Raw genomic sequence first — 23,397 nt, 5'->3', positions numbered from 1 at the left:
TCAGCATGGAGCCTTCAGTAATTCACATTGCCGGCTAACTAGCACAGGTGGCATAGCTTTAATGACATCTGGAGTGTAAAATCTCTTGTGCTAGTTTGTGCTGTTTTAAGTACTCCCCCAAAGTGCCACCCCCAATATTCTAGAGGTTGTTGCTTTTTTTTGTCATCTTCCTTAACTCTTCCTGTATTATAGACGGGAATATTTATTGTTTTAGTTTGATCCCCAAGGCTGTATTAATAAGCAAGATGTCTATTTGGCTTTTTAATGTACAGTAGGGCCCCGCTTATCGGCTTTCCGCTAATACGGTGGCTTTCAATTAGAGTAAGGCCCCACTCATACAGCACTTGTTCTGCTTTCACTGCGGTTTCCAGGTGTTGGGCGCCAGTTTATTGATGGAGTTCTGCTTTTTGGCGGGTTTCGCTTTTCGGCGGGGGTCTGAAACTTAACCCGCCGTATGAATGGGGCCCTACTGTACTCCTTTAGCATATTTCCTAAGCAAAGTGAACAGCCTCTTCACAAGAAAGGAATTTAAAATGGCAAGCCACTGTTTTTCCTTAGAGGCTGCTGTGCCTTTTCTGATTTATTGTAGATGCAGGATCAGGTGTGGAAGAAGCAGAATTCAATTGGGATGAGTATCTGGAAGATACAGGAGCAACAGCAGCACCCCATGGTTCATTTAAACATGTAAGTAAGCATCTGGTCAGTCTTTTCTTTTCTTTTTAATGTATTCTTTGAGCTCTAATCCCCAGAGAGCCATAATGTGAAGGAGCTCTTTTGATTTCAAATACTTGAGAAATCTAAATGCATCTGTTTAGCTTTTTTGCTATTTTTAGACTTTTAACAGTGTCTTCACAGGTCCCATTAGGGGATGATAGCTTTATTGAAGAGCTTCTGTATTTTGTCTTACAAGATGGCCTGTGCATTCCAGTTAGTGCTAGAGATAGATCCAAATAACTGCTAATGTTTAGATTTTCAAAGAGAGTGGCCATTGATTCTTTGGCCTACCATGCTTTTGATACAAAGGAAAATCTTTTGCAGTTCTACAAATTCAGTTAATTAGTCTACACAGAGCTTTTTGAAGACTGCCACTTGTTGTCAGTAAGAGGCACCTGCAGTATCTTTCTCTTTTTCTTTCATTCATCCATCCTGTTTGGTTTGTTGGTTTGTTTATCCTGAGGAAGAAACTCAACAGATAGCTCACTCCTTAATAATAATAATAATAATAAAATTTTATTTATTGGTCGCCTATCTGTCCAGGTTACTTGTCCTTTGTGACTTTTAGTAGATCCTAATAAAGCTAGTATTCTACTGCTTTTTTTTTGCTTTAGTGAACTTCTAGGTTTATTTGTTAATGCACATCCATAGTTACCCATCTAATTTGGTTTAGCCAGTGTAAAATTTATCAGATACTTTTTATATGAGCCTTTGGAAATTATAGATGGCAAAAATGTTTGAGCAAAGTTCTGGATTCCGGAACAGCTCTTATTTTGTCCCTAATTCTCTAAATTTTATGTATTTCCCGCCACATTCAGCAGTGAGCCCTGCCTGGAAATTGATCCTTGTACCTCCAGTAATGGGAAACTATCATGGCTCCACTGATACGCAATGTGGATATGATCATGCTACACAAAGTCAATGGACCTTCCTTAAAGCAGGGATAGGGAAAGGGTGAAGAAATAATAGTTTTAACTAGGAATTGTAAGCTTCCATACTTTCTGGGTTGTTGATTTGTAAACATCTGTTTACTGTAATGTTTTTGTTCTCACCTTGATGGTTTGTTTTCTCTAACTAGCACAGAGTTGCTGAGACATTGGAGTGTGTAGGGAGAAGGCCTTGTTAAGAAACTAGCTGGCTGTTGAATCACAGTTTTATGTGGTTTTGGAAATGGGTGTGGTCCTATGTCATCCCTTGACGAAGCACCTGGAGAAGGGAGGAGCCTGATATATATAGAAGACTTTAGTCCTGTAGAAGGTGGGAGTTGGAGAATGGGGGAGGGAAGACAAAGGCAAGTAGGCTATTGTTAACTAGCAGTGCAGAGCTTTGTTTTTGGCTTGGCTCCTGTTGCTTTACTTTTGTAGTAGTAATACTTGTAAATATGTATATAGCTTTCTCTGGGGAAGCATGTTGAACAAGATTTCTGACAATGTAGTTTCTGGCTGGGATTTTTTTTTGTTTAGTCCAGCACACCTGCAGACTACCCACCAAGAGGGTCCCCCCCCCCAAAAAAAACCCTATAAAAGAAGGCAAAATTCAAGCGGGAAATAACTAGCCGTTTTCCTCAGCTAAACTGCTGATTTAAGGATTCAAACCTTGAGTGCTACTCCCAGGATTTAAGCCAAATAGGAACACTGTTTTGCATGTTTACAGATTAATTCAATATCTATTCCTGTGCCTCTCTGTTTTATCCTCACAGAACTAAGGTTGTCCTCCTGTGGCTAAACCGGTGCCTTTTGTTAACCTGTGCAAACTATACTTGCCTTGTAATTAACCTGTGGCAGGATTAACATAATATATTTGCAGATTTCTAATACAGCTGGGGTTGCCATTCTATTAGGGCTCTATTCTGAAGATAATTTTTTTCTTAAATCAGTTTACTTTTCGCTTGCTGAAAAATGCCAGGTTCATATGTTAATGGTAAGTCGAGAACTTTGGCTTAAGAAGCCATACTGTGCATGTGCTGCATGCTGGTGTGTGTGGCTTGAGTGTTCCTGCTTAACTCCTCCCTGGCATGAACAGATAACCAAACCAAGAAGCGGGTGGGTTCATGTTATGTCTGAACCTGGGTTCATAGTTTGTTGCTCCTTAATAAGCCACAATCTGTAAGACAACAAACCATAGTTTTAGTCTGATTAACTCACGGCTTGTTTAGAAGAAACAAGCCACAATCCTGGGCTCAGGCATAATGTTACGCTATCCCCTTCCTGGTGTGCTTACCCACTTATGCTAGGGGAGGAGTAAAATGAGAATGAATGGGTTGGTTGCACAGTACTAAGCCAAGCTTCTTTGCTTACTGTTACGTGCAAGCACAGAAAGTATTATGCAGTAGAAACAATTATACAGGCAGTTATATAAATTTTTCTCCACAGCTATCTTCTGGTCTGAAGTATGCAACCATTAGAAACTAGGGTGAAAAGATGCGCAGAGTTAACCATATTTTAATATCAAGTATGTTCACTGCAGTCTTGCCAGACTACCATAAGAGGGTGCTGTTTGAACATGAGTGAGCATTTTATAAATGTATCGGCTGTAATCCACAAGTATTCTAGCCATACTTACTTGCACTTGGTAAGCTGTGTATCCGTGTGTAATTGTTTTTTTCCCACTTTCTGTTTGTTGTTCACTGCCATGTTTGTTACATTGAAGTCCTTTGGGGAAAGGGATTCATTCTCCCTCCTTTTTATGATTGCATTGCAGTAGGTGATGTATTAATGTAGGAAACAGTGTGTAATTCCCTTCCTGCTTGATACATCTTGGGCCATGCCGGCAGAATAAAGTGTGTGTGTGTGGGGGGGTCATATATGTTAGTAAACATGCTTCTCCTGTAATGCAGTGTAAAATAGAACAGTTGAATAGATTTGAAGGAAAATTGAGAGCTTGAAGGACCTGAGTATTTAAGATCTTTTGTCTTTACTGTTACTGTGCTTGGCTTGGTGCTCCTGTACTTCCTAACTGCAACAAGAAGACAGGTAGTCAGTAACAAAATAGAAAGCTACAGTGATAAGTCAGACATGCTGCAAAGTAGTTTCATTCGCTAAGATCTAATGGAAAGGGACACCAGCTTGGATTCTCCTTTAGGCAGAGGCTTGCACACTCTTCTTACTTCCAATTCACTTACTTTATTGAACGCACCATCTCAGTAAGGACCATTTCATAGTGACTTTTCCTACACAGAGGTAATCTCCAAGTAGGATTTACTAGTGTAAAAATTTAATTCAAGTCGAGGGCAATGATGTGGCAGTATGTTGTAAAGTGGTACACAGGGAAATAACTTTCAGAACTGTTTTGGCTGGTAGGCTCTGGGAGGTTACACACTGTACTGAGAATGCACTGAAGTTCTTCTGCTGAGCTTTGAACTGTTGGAACTTTATTCTATTACTATTCTATTAGTTAGCCTCGTAATGGAAGAAAATACAGTTGTTAGTGGTTTCCTTCTTATAGGCTTATATTGTATGCAAAGGCAGATGTATAAATGCTAGACACCTAAATGCACTGGAAAGCTTTTTTTTTCCCCTCCTCCCTCCCTTTCCCTCATATACCCTGAAAGTGCTGGGGCTGGTTGTATACCTATGATTGGACTTGTTAATGTCAGTTGAAGGCAGGAAAGGAGCTAGTGTGAGATGATCATTTTAAATAAATTTATTTTGGCTTTTAGCAGCATATTATCTTTTTAGAGGCTTACAAATTGAATTGTCTATTCTGTTCTACTAGACTGTGCGTTGTGAATTGGCTATATATAATTTTTTCACATCGCATTGTGTTATGATAAGATGTCAGTGGCCTCCTTTGCTTTTCATGCAATGTCTGAGCTCAAATACTGGTGAGCTTTCATCATATTCTGCTGTGTTGATATTTTTCTCACACTTTTTCTGGTCATAATTGCCTTTTATTTTGTGTGAAAAATAAGTGACCAGTTCTGAAATAAGTGTGACTTCTGCTTTAGCATTGTTTCCTTACCACTGAGTCCAAATCTTGTGGTGAGTTTGGCTAAACCCAGATCTAAAAAAGCTATGCCTTAGTTCTATATCACTGTAAAAAAAAAGTTGTTCCTGTCCCATGCAAAATATTTTTTAAAAAGAGGGGATCAAATTGCAACCACAGCCATATATTAAGATCTCGCTTGCTCTTTGGTTTTTTTAGGTGGACACTAGCCCGCAAAATGGCTTTGCACCAGGCATGAAACTAGAGGTTGCTGTCAAACCTGGCCCTGATACATACTGGATTGCCACAATCATTACCACTTGTGGGCCGTTACTACTATTGCGATATGATGGTTATGGAGAGGATCGGAAGGTAGACTTTTGGTGTGACATCATGACAGCTGATTTGCATCCAATTGGCTGGTGTGAGCAAAACAAGAAGATTCTCAAAGTGCCTGAAGGTAACAATCCATCATTGGAAGAAGGGCAGGTTTGGCTCTAGTCCTTGACCTGCAAGCTTATAATTTTTTTCATAAAGTAAACCACCTACAGATGAATATACTGTGCCTTGCAAAAGAACTGAGGCCCCTGACCAATGCTCTCATATTTCTGAATTACAAATGGTACATTGTAATTTTGTTCTGTATGATATTTTATTTTGAAATACTGCAGCTCAAAATCAATTCTTATAAGGTGACATTGGCTTTACGTTGGGAAATGTTTGTAAGAAACATAAAAAACTGAAAAATGTTGTTTGTATAAATATTCAACCCCTGTGCTGTGGAAGCTCCCAGTTTCCACAGATGAAAGAAATTGCCCTATCGAGGACACAGTTACTTTATCATTGGCCTCCACCTGTGAACCATTAAAGTTGCTGTCACATTGGTCAGAATAAAAACCCCACTGTTGAAAGATCATTGGTCAGGCTATGGATCTGAAGGAAAATGAAGACCAAAGAGTATTCTACAGAAGTAAGAGATAATGTAATCCAAATGCATAGATTAGAGAAAGGGTACAAAATAATTTCCAAGTGTTTGGATATCCCAGTGAGCACAGTTGGATCAATAATTAGGAAGTGGAAGCTGCATCACACCATCCAGGCACTGCCAAGAAAAGGCCGTCCCTCAAAACTCAGCGCTCGAACAAGAAGGAGACTTGTGAGAGAAGCCACAGAGAGGCCAACAATCACTTTGAATAAGTTACAGAATTCAGTGGCTGGGAGTGGAGTAATGGTACACCAGTCAACCATATCAAGAGCTCTGCATAGCTGGCCTGTATGGGAGGGTGGCAAGAAAGAAGCCATTACTCAAAAAGTACCATCTGAAAGTATGTCTGGAGTTTGCCAGAAAGCATGAGAGTGCCCCAGCTACGATGTGGGAAACTGTTTTGTGGTCAGATGAGACCAAGATAGAGCTTTTTGGCCAAAACTCAAAGCGCTATGTGTGACGCAAACCTAACACTGCCCATGCCTCAAGACACACCGTCCCTACAGAGACTTCTGGGAAGGGTGACTTCGCTTGTGCCTGCTTTTTGAGACGAGCTCTCGTCTCAGAAGAAGCTTTTTCAGTTTTAAAATCAGTCAGAACGTTCTGTTTGACTGGTAAAGATTTTCTCCCGGGCAGGGAGAAACGTAGAGATTAATCACAAAAGCCTGTTTTTGTTGGGAGGACTGGATTTCATTTATTTATTTATTTATTTATTTTTAAAACTTATATACAGCCTGACTAGCAATAGCTCTCTGGGCGGTGAACATAGATACAATAAAATACAACATAATACAAAAACATCAGTCTAAAATCAAATTTCACAATCTAAAAACAGCAAAGGCTAAAATCAAATTACAAACATTACAATCATTAACAAAAAATTAAAATGCCTCGGAGTAGAGAAAGGTTTTAACCTGGCGCCGAAAGGATGATAGTGTCGGCGCCAGGCGAACCTCCTCGGGGAGACTATTCCATAGTTCGGGGGCCACCACTGAGAAGGCCCTTGATCTTGTCACTGCCCTCCGGGCCTCCCTATGAGTCGGGACCCGGAGGAGGGCCTTCGTAGCAGACCGTAGTGTACGAGCTGGTTCATAGCGGGAGAAGCGTTCCGACAGATATTGAGATATTATGAGAGAAGGTTCAGCCAGCAATGCCGGACGGACTTCCAAACAAGCTCTAACTGATTAAGCGAGACGACGTTTATCTTTTCTTCAAAGAAAAACGGACTTTAACAGGCAAGCATCCTTCTTTCTATTTTTTTTTTCACTTGGTTTAAATTGTTGCAGCAAAAAGAGATTTGTCAGTGAATCAGCTATAAAGAATTTCTGGGTGAGTTATAACTCTTCTCTTTTATTCACGAAATTAAGGAGGAAAGAAATTGAAAAAGCTTATCTTTGTTTTTATTGCAAAAAGCTGGCCTGGAAGTGCATTCTAAAGATACAAACGGAAGAGGGATTTCTATTCCGAGGAGGGAAAAAAATAAATAAATTTGATTTATGAACTTTGGAATATTATATGTCCAGGACTACTTTCTTTTTGGTCTATTTCATTTTGACGAATCTGCTTGTTCACGACGCCACTAACTGTTTTGATGCTGGGAACTAAATTTGTTTTGTATTCCTGAACATATAAGAGATAAGGCAGGCTGTACTGTCTACACTGTGATGTCATCAAGCCTGGAATATTAACCCAATTGTTGCTGAAATAAGAAGTGGGTGTTTTTTTTAGTGGTTTTAAGAATGGCAATCAAGAAAGTGGCTGAGACTCTGGAATTATGTTTCAGAAAATAATGGATGAGATTGAGCTAACGAAACAAACCCTGAGAGGGTAGACAGGAGATGAAAATTGAATTTGGCAAAATGACGCAGGAGCTTAAAGAAATAGGGGATCTTATGAGAGAGGAGATTGATGAGATCAGAGATGAGAAAAGAAAAATTAAAGGGAAGATACAAGCCCTGGAGATTGGAACAAATGTGGAATTGGAAAAAGATCTGGAGTTTATGGATATTAGAAACAAAGTTTACTGTTTGGAATTCAACGTTGTCTCTGAAGAAATTAATGAAGATATTAGAGATAAAGTTATCAATGTCTTGGATAATTTTCTGGACTGGAATGATGTGATGGAGCTTGACATAGAAAAAATCTATGGAATTAACTACAGATATGTGACAATGGAAAAACTCTCAAGAGATGAGCCAGTGCATTTTGTAAAAAAGAACAGAGATATGACTTTACAACAATATTTCAGCAACATATTCAGAATTGATGGCAAGGAAATATTTGTGACAAAGGAAATTCCCATCAGACTCTTATTATATGACTATGGCTATGACAGCAAGATTATTATGGGATACTGATAATGGAAGAATGGATATTGAAATTACTGGACTTAACAGGACTATTGAAGATGGAAGATGGAATTAATATTGATAATGGAAGAATGGCTATTGAAATTATTGGACCTAACAGATTTGATGAGATGGATTAATCGATATGTTTATTTGGACTATGGCTATGACAACAAGATTATTATGGGATACTGATAATGGAAGAATGGCTACTGAAATTACTGGACTTAACAGGATTATTGAAGATGGAAGATGGAATTAACATTGATAATGGAAGAATGGCTATTGAAATTATTGGACCTAACAGATTTGAACGAGATGGATTAATCGACATGCTTATTTGGAGAAAAATTGATAGATATATTTCTCAAAGAATTGAAACCTCTCTTTGACTTTTTGTGGAAAGAATAAAGTAATGTTTATGAGATTTGATGATTAATTAAGATAACTACTGGAGGAAAGTGATTTTATAATATAATTTAAGAGACAGGATTGTTATATATTGTAGACCTATAACTGATCTGCGACAAATCGGAAGTCAACATTTTATTTTATTGTTTAATTATTTGTGTTTTGTTTCGTTTTTTGTCTTTGAAAATTTGAATAAAAATTAATGATAAAAAAAAGACACACCGTCCCTACAGTGAAGTATGGTGGTGGCAGCATCATGCTGTGGGGATGCTTCTCATCAGAAGGGACTGGGCATCTTGTTAAAATTGAAGGAAGAATGGAAGGAGCAAAATACAGGGAAATACTGCAAGAGAACCTGCTTAAGTCCACTAATATTGGAAGCTTGGGAGGAAATTCACTTTTCAGCAGGACAATGATCCCAAGTATAAGGCCAAAGCAACATTGGAGTGTCTCAAGAACAAAAAGGTGAGTGTCCTACAGTGGCCCAGTCAAAGTCCTGATCTCAATCCCATTGAAAATCTGTGGCACGCTTTGAAAATTGTGGTCCACAAGCGATGTCCAACCAACCTGAACGACCTGGAGCGGATCTGCCAAGAAGAATGGGCCAAAATCTCTTCAACACTATGTGCAAAGCTGGTACCTATCCCAAAAGACTTAAAGCTGTTATTGCAGCGCAAGTTGGCTCTTACTAAATATTAATGTGTGGGGGTTGAATACTTATGCAAGCAGCATGTTTGAGTTTTTTATGTTTCTTACAAACATTTCCCAACATAAAACCAATGTCACCTTACAATAACTGATTTTGAGTTTCAGTGTTTCAAAATAAAATATCATACAGAATGAAATTACAATGTACCATTTGTAATTCAGTAATTTGAGAGCATTGGTCAGGGGTCTGATTACTTTTGCAAGGCACTGTATTTTGTGGGGGACAAAGCCCCATTCTGGATTTCTGCATAACCTTCTATGTTTGGTTCTCCATAAACCTCTGCTTAGAATGAATTCGTGTGAATTACTCCTGTATCCACTATTACCATTTTGCTGTAACATCTGTAAAACGGCTACAGATGAATCAATTTTTCACTCAACTACTTCTTGGATCCATTAATATCAGTAATGAAAATCTGTCTCTGTGTTTGTAATAGTTCAGTTCCTCTGCCAGTTCCCACCTTAGAAGTGGCCTCCAGCCGTGAACTCTACAAAAATTATTATTGAGATCATAAAAATATTCTTAATGGCAGGTTCTGCTGCTGAGCAAAGCAAACGTTGCAAATCTGTTTAGGAGTGGAAACGTGGGGCTGTTTTTGACCTTCCCAGGATAAATATAACTCTGTTACGTTGCTATAAGATAGCAGGAATGAATAGAATCATACAATCATAGAATAGAGCTGGAAGGAGCCTATAAGGCCATCAAGTCCAACCCCCTGCTCAATATAGGAATTTAAATTAAAGCATACCTGGCACTAAAGCATACTGACTGACATCTTTTTCTTCATTTTAGGCATCAAAGATAAGATTTCTAACCAGGAGGAATTCCTTCAGCAGACTTTGAAAGGAGCGTGCAGTGCCCCTGCCAGTCTTCTAGAAGGTGTAAGTGTGTAGGCGCATTGGGAGCAATACTGACTTAGCCCTTACTACACCTTCAATCAGTTAAAAAAAACAAAAACCCTTTGGGTTAGACTTTGTGGCTACAGTTGTCTTCTGGTATATCTTCACCTGCCTCCTTTACCAAAGTGAATGTACTGACAACTGACACAGCTGAAGTTTCACTTTTAACTGGATTGTTTAGAAGGGCACAATGAAATGTATACATATAATTTGGGCTGCAATCCTAACTGTGTATTCTTGGTATAGGTTTCATTGAATTTGATGGGGCTCGCTTCCAAGCTAGTGTAGATAGAATTGCAATCTCAGTTTCTAGACTTGCTTTGAGAATGCTAATGATTGTCACGTGGGTTAGTGATCATCACTTACATTAGTGAATCTGGGCAGATTGGGATGGGGGAGGGGGTTGTTAGATCCCAAAGTTTGTTCCTAATTCTTAAAACCTAGTTCAGTTTTATGTTCCACTTGGACATAGTAAATTCTAGAGAACTGTTCAGTAAAATACCTTACTCGGCCCACATTTGGATAGTAAAATACTCTGCTATTCATTTGTCTTCGCAGCTATTTGTGCATAAATGTCTAGACTGTGTGTGTGTTCAAATTCAGGACTTGCCAGTCTTGCAGCCAGAACTTGGAACCATATTATGATGGTTCAGGTCCTTTCTTGGCGGTTAGTTTCAGAAGGTGATGTTGAGGACATTCCTGTTCAGTTTCTTAGCCCTTAGTTCATAGTCTCCCTCATGGTTTGATCTTGTCCCATGTGCTATTTAACACCTACGTGAAACCATTGGGAGAATCATTGGCGGATTCAAGGTGCATTGTCTCCAGTATGTGGATGACAGTCAGCTTTGTTTCTCCATCACATCGAGAAGCTCGGAGGGCGGTGACTAGATCCAGGGCCTTTTCAGTGGTGGCCCCCGAATTGTGGAATAGTCTCCCCGATGAGGTACGCCTGGCGCCGACGCTGCTATCTTTTCGGCGCCAGGTGAAAACCTTTTTATACTCCCAGGCATTTTAAAAATGTTAAATATTCTTTTTAAAGAAATTGTTTTGTAGTGTATTTTAAAACAGTGTTTCATTGCTGGTATGTTCTGATGTTGTTTGGTTTCTGTTCTTTGTTTGTTTTGCTTTTTGATTTTCTTATATTTGTTCTATTCATATATTTTCTTGTTTATCCTCTATGTACACCGCCCAGAGAGCCTTTTTGGCTTAGGGCGGTATATAAATTAAATTAAATAAAAATAAATAAATAAATACTATTCATAATCTGAATTAGTGACTAGCAGCAGTAATGGGATGAAGGCTAACAAACTCACTAATTTCACTAATAAGCAAAAAAAAAACTCTTGCAGTTTAAGAACATACCTATAGCCAATAGATATTTCTATCCAACTTTAAAAGCAGAGAAATTGGGCAGCTATAGTGAATGCACCAGGGGAGCAGCACACCTGACCTCTCTGAGATACTGTACTACCCTACAACTTTGTCAAAATGCAAACACAATTTGGGTTGGTCGTTCACAGTCCAACCCACTTCCTGTGCAGCTTGGAAGAATTTGGTAACGTTCCTCTGAGCATATGGTGAGTGATGGCAACATCTATAGGTGTGTTCTTAAACTGCAACATTGTGGGTTTTTTGCCTATTAGTGAATTTCTTTGTTTTTTAAGAAATGGGATCCTGTGCAAATTTGCTGAGAATGGGTTGATCGTTTGCATGCTTAATGAATTCAATGGGATTTACTCCTCTGCAATCATGCTTAGCATAGGCGAAACTGACTACAAGGGAGGGAAAGCTGGAGTTGGCAGGGGAGGATGGGGAGGGGAATAGGTGGAAGGGCTTTACAAGGCTTGTTTTATTGTTCTGTATTATTATTTGTATTTTAAATTGTTTTTAGATTTTTAAGTGCCTTTTAAGGTTTGAAGGTTGTGCATAGTTTAATTGTATTTTAATTGTATGTTTTTCTATGTTTTTAATTACATGTAGTTCTATTTGTAAGCTGCCCTGAGTTCCAGTTTGGAAAAGGGCAGGGTAAAAATAAAGTTTCAATCAGTTCAATCAATTCAAGGGTGGGAGGAGGGCAGGTTTGATCATTTGCATGCTTATTGAATTCAGTGGGATTTACTCCGGTGCAATCATTCTTAGGATAGGTAAAACTGACCACAGGGAGAGAGGGAGGGCTGAAGTGAGCAGGGGAGGAGGAGAAGGAAGAGGGGAGGGGAAGGGGAAAGGCAGATCTGGTCATTTGAATGCTTATTGAGTTCAATGGGATTTACTCCCGTGCAATCATGCTTAGGATAGGTAAAACTGACCATTGGGGAGGAAGAAAAGGGGATGGGGGACGGGGGAGGTGGGGAAGGTGAACGGCAAAGGAAGGGGCAGGGGAGGGCAGGTTTGATCATTTGCATGCTTTTTGAGTTCAGTGGGATTTACTCCTGTGCAATCATGCTTAGGATAGGTGAAACTGACCCGGGGGAGGGGCAGGAAGCGGGAGAGAATAGAGGAGAGGAGATTGGGTGGGTGGGCACTGGGCAGGGGGAAACCCCCTTTCCTTTCCAAAATGAAAACATTGTGAACAGTATCATTGTTTCCCTGGGTTTCCCCCACCTTTTTATTCTACAGCAGGCATATGTAGTCTCCCACCCAAATTTAAACAAAAGCTGTCCCCGGCCACATGCACACCAGACCTTTATTCCACTTTAGACACTCGTAGCTTCCCCCAAAGAATCTTGGGAAGTGTAGTTAATGAAGGGTGCTGAGAGTTGCTAGGAGACACCATATTCCCCTCACAGAGTTACAGTCCCCAGAATAGGAGCTGACTGTTAAACCATTCTGGCCACTGGAGCTCTGTCAGGGGAATAGCAGTTTCCTAATAGGAGGGTAATTAAACTGTTCTCTGGTGTAAATTAAAAACCAAATTGGAAAATAATTTGGGGTCACCATGCTCATTTGACATTTGAGGTGACAAGTCCCCAAAACGTATGAAGCCCATGCAGGTTGACTACTGTTTCAGTGTATTTTTCGTGCATAGCCATTCTTAGAATATATTTTACCTAATCATAAGACTTATCTGGGTTTTGTGTATACGTAATGCTCAGGATATTAAAAAAATAATCTTTACACTTTCAAAATAGTCACTTCTTTCCAGTGAAGGTCCTTTCATGTAGCTGACCTATTTATGCTTGCTTTGTTTTATATGAAATAAAGTAATAAAAGTATTTGGGTCCTCTTGAAATGGAAAGGATTTTCTCCATACTACCAAGCCATTGAAGGAAGTGTGTGTTTTTGTGGGCAAATTAGTGAATGCTAATTCCATCATTAGGTTCTCCTTTAATGCAGTTTGCTGTTTTGGGAAGCTAATGCTTCTGCAAACAGTCCGGCGGTGGTATTGGGTGAAATAATGCAAGCATTACAACATAATAATATATTTAAAACACAAGACATCCAGCCACTTCCTGGAAGAGAGGGTGTTGGGGATACACAGTTAAAGAGAAGTGAGGCCCTTAACCAGAGTACATAACAAGTTATGTTTTTCAGAGTAGATATGGAGGAGATGGGCTCACTAAAAATGATGTAGCAAAACTATTTGCTAACCCTTTCCTTATAAATAAAAAGGGGGAAGTATTTTTAAAGGAGACTAGATCATATATTTTTTTAGCCCCAAATGGTGAAGCAAAATTGCTTGATGGGAAAGCATGGAGACAAATGCAGGTTCCTACTCATTGTATGAACTACAAACTACCATGATCTTAGCTATGTGTCTACCAAGAGTTTAAATGGAAGCTGCATGTTGTGAATTAGCCACATCTGGCCAGAATTCTTGTTAACGCTTTCACTCCACGAACAGTATTTGTAGTAGGTGTCTGTGCATAATTCAGCAAGAGCAATGGGAATGAATATTTTGTCTTGATATCTTTTCAGGGTAGGTGACTGGACAGTTGCCATTCATCTTTCTTCCTCCCTTTTCCTCTGCAGCTCCATCAAGGGAAGAATCCCTTGGATCTCATTGCACCTGGTTCAAGACTAGAATGTCAACACTTGAATGATTCTCTAGGAGCTTGGATAGTCAATGTTCTGGAAAATATTGGTGGAAGGCTCAAACTGCGTTATGAAGGTCTTGGAGATTTAGAACAATATGACTTATGGATGTTCTACTTGGATCCTATTCTCCATCCAGTGGGTTGGACAACTCAGCAAGGATATATCCTTGAACCTCCACTAGGTATAAAACTGCATTTTCAATCACAAAAACAGGATTGCAAGATTTAAAGAAAAAAACTTTTTAAAAAACATGTACTTGCTTGTGGGGTTGTTAATAAGATTCATCTGCTTGGAGCAAATTGCACTTAAAGAGTAGAAAAACATGTACATTTCCACATATTGTACCCCTGTCTCATATTTGGGCATGTTGACCATCCAAACAGATTCTCTGAGATTTTGCATGTGCTTGAATGCTATACTGCAGAGTTCTGCACTGTGAAGTTCACTTAAGTTTAGAATACACTATCATTCCTATGATTCAGTTAAAACAAATATAACAAGGATTTTGAGCCTTGATACCCCATCCAAGAAGGATGCAGGCATTACATGAATACATGTACTGGACTTGGGGGCTTTCCATTTTCTTCTCAAAGTTTGAGTGGCAAACACAATTGCCATGAAAACAGGCAAATTGCTCTAGATACATAGTCTGGTAGTTCTTTTGTCTGTTAATAAACTTGAAGCAATCCAAATGAAAGTCCTGCACGCTCTCTGGGCATGTACTTTTAAGCCCAATCCAAGGGCACACATAAATAGCACACTGGAGATAAGTTCAAGGATTCCTTATCAGCTATTTGCCATTCCTCCAGCTCAATCTCCAGACTGCTTCTGTAAAAAGCAATTAAAAGATTTTGCATAAGAACTATTAAAGGGGAGTCTCAGTGGAAAATCCATGCATCTGTGGGGGCAATTTTAAAAATCATTCGCCATGAGGCTCATAGGGAGTGCTGATGGAAAAAACTTGCACCTTAGTCTCCATGAACAATTTAAGTAATTTGTGGTTTTAATTATTCTCAGGTTATTGACTTAGCCATGACATAAAGGTAGCTTAATGGACTCATTTTTAAAAGGGATGTGCTTTACTCTTAGCATGATTAACAAGCTATCATTCTTTTATTGAAGTTGTTAGGCATTTGAAGACTGAGGCAGAATGGCAGGAGATCCTAGCAAAAATAAAAGAGGAGGAAGAAGAATCTTTGGTTCCCACTGATTTATTTAAGGTAGGAGAGCTGGGATTTTCCATTTGATCACTCCACCTAAACTTTTAACAAATTGTATGGCTTAAATATAATGACTTGGATCCAGAGTTCACATCAATTGAACTCCGTTCACAGGATGCTCCTGCTGGAGGATTGGAGCATGTGATTTTCAGTCTCCTTTTGCCTGTGCCCCCAAGAAGCTGTTCTGGATGGTTGGGGGACCTTATGGAATAGTGTGGGGGGTATAGGTGGAAGTGGGAATTGGGGAAAATCATCCCCTTCCTCCAGCAGGAGGCTCCACTGGATCACAGTTACTTCTGTTGTGGAAGGGACACTCTGGATCCAATCCAATAGGCTGGGAACCAACCACATGTTTGTTTGTTTGTTGCATGTTGGATCTTATTGGCTCCAAGTGAGTGAGCACCTGAAATATACATTAGATAAAATACTACAATAAAACAGATACATTATTGACTCCTTCCATCTGCAGACACCAAACTCCAGACCAAATAAGAGTTTGCAATACTTTCTAAAGATGCTTTGGCTTTGCCAAGTTTTTCCTAGGCCAGGGAACTTGATAACTGGGGCAGTACCCAAAAGGGCTTCTCTGTGCTCACTTGAGGTATTGGTATCCATATGGCATAGTTCAGAGGGGCCACTCTTGGTTGGTGTTAATGTACTGGGTCATAGAAGAGCAGGAACTCTCCAAGGTGTACCGGCCATAGTGCTTCGGTCCTTTTGAATTATCTAGAAGGCATTATGGAGCTAATGTTCTTTTTTTCTACTGCATAGTTTCCCATTAACCTACCTTTTGTTTTAAGTGGCCTTCCATATTTTGTAGCATATGAAGTTTCCAAATCATTACCAATAGTAGCATCTCGGAAATGGCATTGGGCAGGGAACATAAAATCATTGACTAAGGAAAGTTAGGGTTGGACCGCCCAGGACACTACACTTGTAGTATTCTGTTCTTGATATCTAGGGTTTTTTGTTCAATTTCAAGTAACAAGAATTTCCTGGACTATTTTTCCCCTCACATTAAATGGTCTCTGCTAAGAGGGTTTTTTTTACTGCCTTCACTATGCTGCAAATTAGAAATTCCTGAGTAGTATTTGTCAACCTCCAGCCTCACTGAAACAAAAGCAGAATGTCATGTCCATTTTGGTAACAGCGCAATTGCTGCCAATTTTTATTTGCTGGTTTCCTGTAAGCTGAATAACTTTTGAAGGGCCAGGATAAACTGATGTGACTCATTTGAAATGCTAAAGGATAAGGTTATGTTTTTCTATTACATCAGTGGAAGTCCATACTGTGCATCTCTTCTATTGTGAACAATTTTCTGTCTCATTGATAAAGGACCTCAGTGCTAATTTAACATATTCCTGTTGTCATTTTTAGGACAAACCTATTGTAGGAACTCATTCCTTCTCTGTGAACATGAAGTTAGAGGCTGTCGATCCAAAGGCTCCTTTTGTCATCTCACCAGCTACAGTTACAAAGGTACCAGAATATCGTCTGAAGTTCCCTAGCTGCTAGGTGTAACATTTTTTAAAACTTACTCTATTTCAGTGAAAAGTATTTCTCCATATATAATTAAAAAATACTATTTTTTCATCTACCCACATTTGAGACAAAAGGTGGGATCACTTTAAGCCAGGTGTAGGACATGGATCCAGAACTTACCCTCCATGGGCAGCTTTTGACAGGTAGGTAGGGCCATTCACCTGTCACATACTGGAGAACAGGAGAAGCCCAACAGGTGGGGCATGGGCACACCCAAGGCACGCAGCACCTCATCCTCATTGTGCTATGCCTGCCCTCTCCAACCTGGTGCCCTCCAGACATTTTGGAGTCCAACTCCCATCATCCCCAGCAGCGGTCATGGACAATGAGAGTTGGAATCCAAAACATCTGAAGGGCACCAGGTTGGGGAAAGCTGGAGTAAACTATGCTTTTGTGTTGCATCCCACAGGCTCATTGTGTGTTTCTTTGCCACAGCAATCCTAGGTGTAATCTGAAACCTGCGTAGTGCCTAGTAGAGCCTACTTCAGTTAAGTCCGTCATCTCCTTCTTCACTGCATTTTAAGATTGTGACTAAATGCAGACTTTGTGGCTACAATATCTAGCCAGCTTTCCCCCCATCTCCCAACCCCTTTGTTTATCATCCACCAGTATGAAGAATTTGGAAGAACTCGAAAGATTGTTTACTATTTTGTGACATTTTGGATGATTCTAATAATGGCACTGACTGACTGAATTTTGGAACTTAATTTCTTAGGGACCAACAGTTTCCTTTGTTTTTGCATATTTTTTTTCAAAGCTCTCAAGGTGGTGTTTGCCATCACATACTCTGGTCTTAAAAATATTCCCTTGGCTTTGGGGGATTTGAAACTATGTCAGCTCATAGCAGTTAAGATGTTTGTGACAGTTAATAAGCAGTTTCAACTGTCATTACCATTTTTATTGATATTTGTAAAAGAAACTATGTTAAATACTAGTCATAGAGAATCTCTTGCTTTTCCTTTAATATTGATACAGTTTGGAGGCAGGACTAAGTATAAGCCTTGTCTGCTGAATCTTTTCAGGGATGATGATTCCCAATCAGTTTTTTAAACTACTGCTGTGAAAAACTCCCTTGGAATTAGCGAGGCACTGGATCTCTCTTCAATCCTATTGGCTTCACTTCCCAGATCCCTAATGAGGCCCCCAGTTTTGGCCATACATGTTTTCCAGATGTGACACTTTAATTATAATGAACAACCCACATGGTCCAAACAACAAGTACTGTTAACAAATGTGCAGTACTCACGTCAATTTAAAAATTGTACCTGTAGAGATGTTTATAGACAAACCACTCTGCCCTTTTGTTGTAAAAATAACTGAAATTTTCAGTTCAGAACTCTTATTTCTTACAAGTATAGATGTCATGATGACAGTGTGTCTGGAACAGATGCACAGTTCTTGTGTCATTTTCTCAGCAGAGAACCACCATGACAGCTTTAAGTTTTGTAATGTCAGCAATTTTGATCCTTTTTTTGTTACCTAACCAACATTCCCTTTATCTTACCTGTCTTTCTTTTCTATATCTTATTCTTTCTAAGATGCCTCATCACAATTTAAACATAAAATAGCTTATCTATTTGACAAATTTGGACTGCATTTTCACAGTCCCATCCCTGTCTAGTTACGCTTTTCTCCATCTTCTATCAACTACACATTTAACACAGTCCCTTTGCTAGCCACAATCAAATCAACTTCTGCAGCTCATTATTGTAATTGCAGTTCTCCTTGTCATAGGATGAGCCCTTGGTGGTGGTATTATTAGTCATGAAAGAATCTGGTGTACTTTGCCACCCTCTTACTTTTATTTATTTATTATATTATTAGTCACTTTTTTCTAACTTAGCCAGCTAGGACATAGTACAAACATTGAAGCATTTTAAAAGAAGGCTAGAGCTAGAACATGTATTTAGAACTGGGGTTCCCAAGGTGATGTTGGTAGGCACCATGGTGCTCTCAAACACTCCCTAGTGTCCATGAAGGTCCCCTGCCTCTCCTATTATTTCTTTTAAAAAATGAAGTTTTTTTTTAAATAACAAAACCTTTTTGTTGATTGCAGGGTGTTGCTTGCAGCTTTTGTCTGTTTCATTTTTTTTTGTACTTTTGTAACTGAAAAAAGAATGTTTCCAGTTGTTTACAAATGGTGAGATGGCAAAGAACGGCACAGCAAGTTCCACATAGCCAAGAAATCTTTTGAGTTATTTTTCACATACAGCAGTCCCCTTCTCTCATGCTTTGTGACAATCTACTTTTGAAACTCAGGTGATTTTCAAAATTAGCTTGTGGTATGCCGTGGAGGCTAGTTGTTCAAAGAAAAACAGCTACACCCCATTGAGCATGCTCATTCCTAGGATGTACTTAACACAGCTTTGGTTCCTAGCCAATAAATAACAATGGGTTGTATCCAACTAGATCCTCCTCATAATAGAACCATTGAAATGAATGGACTTTAGTTGGTTATGGTCATTAATTTCAGTAGGTCTATTCTCAGTGTTTCATACAACCCAAGGGTAACGCATAAATTTGTGTTCCTTTTTGCAGGTGTTTTTTTAAAAGTGTTTATAGGTTTGTCACTCTGGATACCTTTAGGAGGAACAGTGGGATATAAATTCAATAAATAATAATATTACAGGCTTAGCATGGGACAATAACTCAGAAAGCTTTATATATCAGCAAAATAGTCTTTGTGTCAAAGCTGTTCCTTTTTCTTTTGCAGGTGTTCAATGATAAATATTTTTTGATAGAAATAGATGATTTGCGACCAGAACGTACCATAAGCCGGTCTTACATCTGTCATGTCAACAGTTCTGGTATTTTCCCTGTGCAGTGGAGTCTAAAGAATGGCTTGCATCTTAGCCCTCCGCCTGGTGTGTATTCAGAGTCTATATGTCTGATCTCATATCAACAGTTGAACTGGAAGAATTATACTTTTATATCAGAAAACGCTGTGTTCCACAAGCTAGAACTTTGTTTTTTGAGTTATATTGCAGAGACTGAGGCAATTTAATAACAATGCAGGTGAGGCAAGATTTCTTATAGTGACTATAAAAGTGGTCTGGGAAAGACATTGGGCATCAATTTTTCAAGTACTGTGCAAAAACTAGTTTGAGAATAAAGGTATTTGTGTGTCTTCAGAAACTCATGTAATTCTCAAGCTTAAGTAAGCCATTGTGGTATTAAAAAATGTTGGACAAGAAGTTGAGAGACCCAGGCAGAAATCCCACACAGCTATGAAGCTCAGTGGATGACCCTGGACAGTCAGTGTCTCTCAATGTAATCTACATCACAGGGTGGTTGTGAGAATAAAATGGAGGACAGGATCATGAACACCACCCTGGCCCCTTTGGAGGAAAGGGTAAGATTAAAATGTAGTAATATATACGAGTTGCTTTGCTTGCTCTTTCATAGGTTATCCTGGGCAAGACTTTGATTGGGCAGACTATCTCAAGCAGTGCGGAACTGAGGCTGCTCCCCAAAGCTGTTTTCCCTCGGTGAGCATTCACAATATAATGTGTTCATTCAGCAGTGCATATTTTATTGAATTTTAAAGCTTGTTAGCCACAGCACATAATAAAGCAAAAGATTAAAATATCTGTGGGTTTTTTAGGAAATGACTTCTCAAAATACCATAAACTTTAAAGAAATGTTTGTAGTATTTTAATAGTTGGCTAATTCTACTAAAATTGATGATATCTCAAGACTTAAAAGTTTAGCAGTGGCTTTTCATGTCTTCAGCCACAAACCACAGATGAAGTGGTATACCTGTCTGTCTTCCCTAGACCGTTTAGGCTGCAGGTGAAGGTTCATATGATGAAATATTTTGCAGAAGGGGAGAATCTGAGCAGCTAGAATATAGGGGCGCAAGCTAGACCTTCTTCCTAAAATCTAGTTTTTAGGTTCAGGAATTTATTTACTGGGATACCAAAAATAGGTGGGAAGCCATTCTTGAGTGAAGGGCTAGGGTTTATTTGGTGAATTTTGAAAACCCTTCAAGCCACGTTGTATTTTGCCTCAGCATGGCCAGTGGCCAGGGATGATGGAAGTTGTAGTTCAAAAAGATCTGAAGAACCACAGGTTCCCCATCCCTGCTCTAAAGAGTCTCCAGTCTACAGGAACAATTGTTTGTAAGGGCACATGGGACTGTGGTGGAAGGGGAAGGCCTGGTACATGCATGGAATACCACATGCAGCTTTTTGGATCCTGCTTAATGCTTAGAAAAGGAAATCATAAAGGTTCCCATTTTTAGCCTGAAGTGGCTTACCGTCTTGTTGGCTGTTTTGTCCATCTTTGGACATAAAGCATGTTTCTAATTTTGCGTATGGTATCCTTTTTGTTCATTCAGTTTTGATTTTCAGTATTGCAAGGTGTGAATTTGAAGCGAGTATCTTGCATGTTCTACCACAAATGCATTTTTCCCCTTTTAATACTCATTTGGATGCCCAGTTGACATTCTCCTGGTGATCTAAAATCAGCCACTTGCTGATGTTGTTCTGAACTTACAATTTTTAGGCCCTCATGATCTCCTCCAAGAGTCCACTACACTAAACGTGTTCTGAACAATTCCCCTCTTTGGTATTGAACCTGATGCTCTTAAAACTGTATGTTCTGCCTAAGTGTTTTTCTTGTTCTGGCTTTTTTAAGCTAAATTCTGACCATGGCTTTAAGGAGAACATGAAACTTGAGGCAGTAAACTCGCAAGATCCAGAAGAAATTTGTGTAGCGACTGTTACAAAGGTGAAGGATTCTTATCTCTGGCTACAGCTGGAAAGTAAGTTGTATTTTGAAGAACAGATGTTTTGAATATCACTTGCGTTCTTCAAGTATCATGTTAACACCACTGCCTTTTCTGAATGTTATAAGTCTTCACCAGCAAGCTGCCTTATTTCTAAAAATGGCTCTGAAAGCAACTATAAAGAAACACCTGTTTTGGCCTTTCATGTCTTTATTTCTCCTGATAAAAATCCTACCAAAGACAATCAAAGGCTTGTTCCCTGATAGATTCCTATTTGTTCTGTTTGTAAGATCCTGTCATACAACTTATATCTGATTCAAATATGCAGGTACACAGACATGTTACAGTAAGCTATTATTTCTGTTGTGAATCCAATTGCAACAAACAATAGATTTGGCTAACATGTTCTGTTTTTATTTTAATAGGTTCTAAAATGCCAGTCCCTGAATGCATAATGAGTGTGGAATCCATGAATATATTTCCAGTAGGCTGGTGTGAAACTAATGGGTACCAGCTTAGACCTCCTCGCAGGGCAGTAGGTATGAATTATACATTTACTATAATACATGTTGAAATTGCATGTATTATGGAACTGATTGTAATAATCGAGTACTACAGAATGTATGCATTACTTACAGACAATGATAAAACACTCTCACACTATACCTCTATCAAACAGCACAAGATCAAGCTCCTAGAGAAGAAAGACTGGAAAGTTTTAAGAGACTTTAGATTAATATTTTGCTAATCTACACTAGAACCTAGCAGTAATCTAAACCTTTGGGATATTGTATACTGGAGCAACAATAGATGGGTAATGTATAAGCCTTTGCATTTAGACTTATAGCACACTATAAGTTCTGAATTTGAGAAATGCATCTTTGTAAGTTTTGGAAGTAGAAAATCCTGTGTGACCAGGCTTGAAAGTTCAGGATTCGCTTGTGTTTGAGGTTTTTTTGCTCAGTTCCTCATGTTTCACAAGTGGTTAGTGTCTAGGTGCCCCCAGGCAGCTGCAAAACAAGGCTATAGTCTACAGCCTCTCCAGGTAAATGCTGAGATTCTACATATAGAAGATTGTGAAATAAAATGTGTGTGTTATCACTGGAAACCTTTTAAAATGGCATACTGGTTTTTCAGTGTGTCTTATCTTTGACTTGCAGTGAACAAAGAAAAGAAAATTGCAGTGGTTCAACCAGAGAAACAGTAAGCATTAAACTTATTACTCATCTCTAGCAATGGCCTGTTCTTTTTTGGGACACTTGAATACCATGACAGTTTGCTAGAGCTCAGTTGCTTAGTAGTTGGAAATGTTAAACATTTGCTGCTCTGGCGTGCTATAATATTCTCCCTCTGGATGTACCATAAATTCCTCAGGTCATCTACATTTCTTCTGCACAGAGCTGGTTCCAAAGGGCAGCCAGGTTGGGCACTGGCCCAAGGGGCCCGCAGCTACAGGAGCCCCTGGGGGGGCCCAGAGGGGCCCTCCGCTGCCCTTCCGCGATCCATGGCACAAGCCACGCCGCGGATAGCAAGACAAGAGCTTCCAAGCCAGCCGCCAGCTGCCACCATCCCCCCTGCTTCACCTACCTTTCTCTGCTGTTCTTTGCGGCTGCGCGCACTGCGTGTGCAGGGTTGCCATCAATCAAGATGGCGGCCAAGGTTTCCATAAGGGACTGAAGCCTCTGCCGCCATCTTGGTTGATGGCAGCAATGTGCGCGCAGTGTGCGCACCCGCAATGGGATATATGTTCAACAAATAATTTTCCACAGTGCTAGGCCAGTCAAGAAAACGACCTGTACATTGCCTTTCTGTTCCTGTTCTGCTTGCCTATGGTAGAAAAAAAAACATGCCACTACTGAAATGCTGCAAATTTTGTACTTC

General features: G+C 39.5%; 1 protein-coding gene across 5 annotated transcripts in view; it reads left to right on the top strand.

Annotated features, from left to right (window-relative positions):
- The window catches only part of SFMBT1 (Scm like with four mbt domains 1), a 116,659-nt gene that overhangs the window by 66,947 nt on the left and 26,315 nt on the right, over positions 1-23,397 (top strand). For all 5 annotated transcript variants that reach the window (XM_061618018.1, XM_061618019.1, XM_061618015.1 and 2 more), the window contains exons 3-13: positions 590-684; positions 4,858-5,098; positions 9,884-9,972; positions 13,960-14,206; positions 15,148-15,245; positions 16,623-16,724; positions 19,501-19,651; positions 20,193-20,275; positions 21,426-21,552; positions 21,942-22,055; positions 22,677-22,719. In XM_061618018.1, the coding sequence (XP_061474002.1) occupies positions 590-684; positions 4,858-5,098; positions 9,884-9,972; positions 13,960-14,206; positions 15,148-15,245; positions 16,623-16,724; positions 19,501-19,651; positions 20,193-20,275; positions 21,426-21,552; positions 21,942-22,055; positions 22,677-22,719 (1,390 nt within the window). The remainder of the gene's footprint in view (positions 1-589; positions 685-4,857; positions 5,099-9,883; positions 9,973-13,959; positions 14,207-15,147; positions 15,246-16,622; positions 16,725-19,500; positions 19,652-20,192; positions 20,276-21,425; positions 21,553-21,941; positions 22,056-22,676; positions 22,720-23,397) is intronic.

The sequence above is a fragment of the Rhineura floridana genome, chromosome 3 (genome assembly GCF_030035675.1).
Source record: "Rhineura floridana isolate rRhiFlo1 chromosome 3, rRhiFlo1.hap2, whole genome shotgun sequence".
NCBI lineage: Eukaryota > Metazoa > Chordata > Lepidosauria > Squamata > Rhineuridae > Rhineura > Rhineura floridana.
Note: the sequence above shows the minus strand (reverse complement) of the source record. Positions and strands in the feature narration are given on the sequence as shown.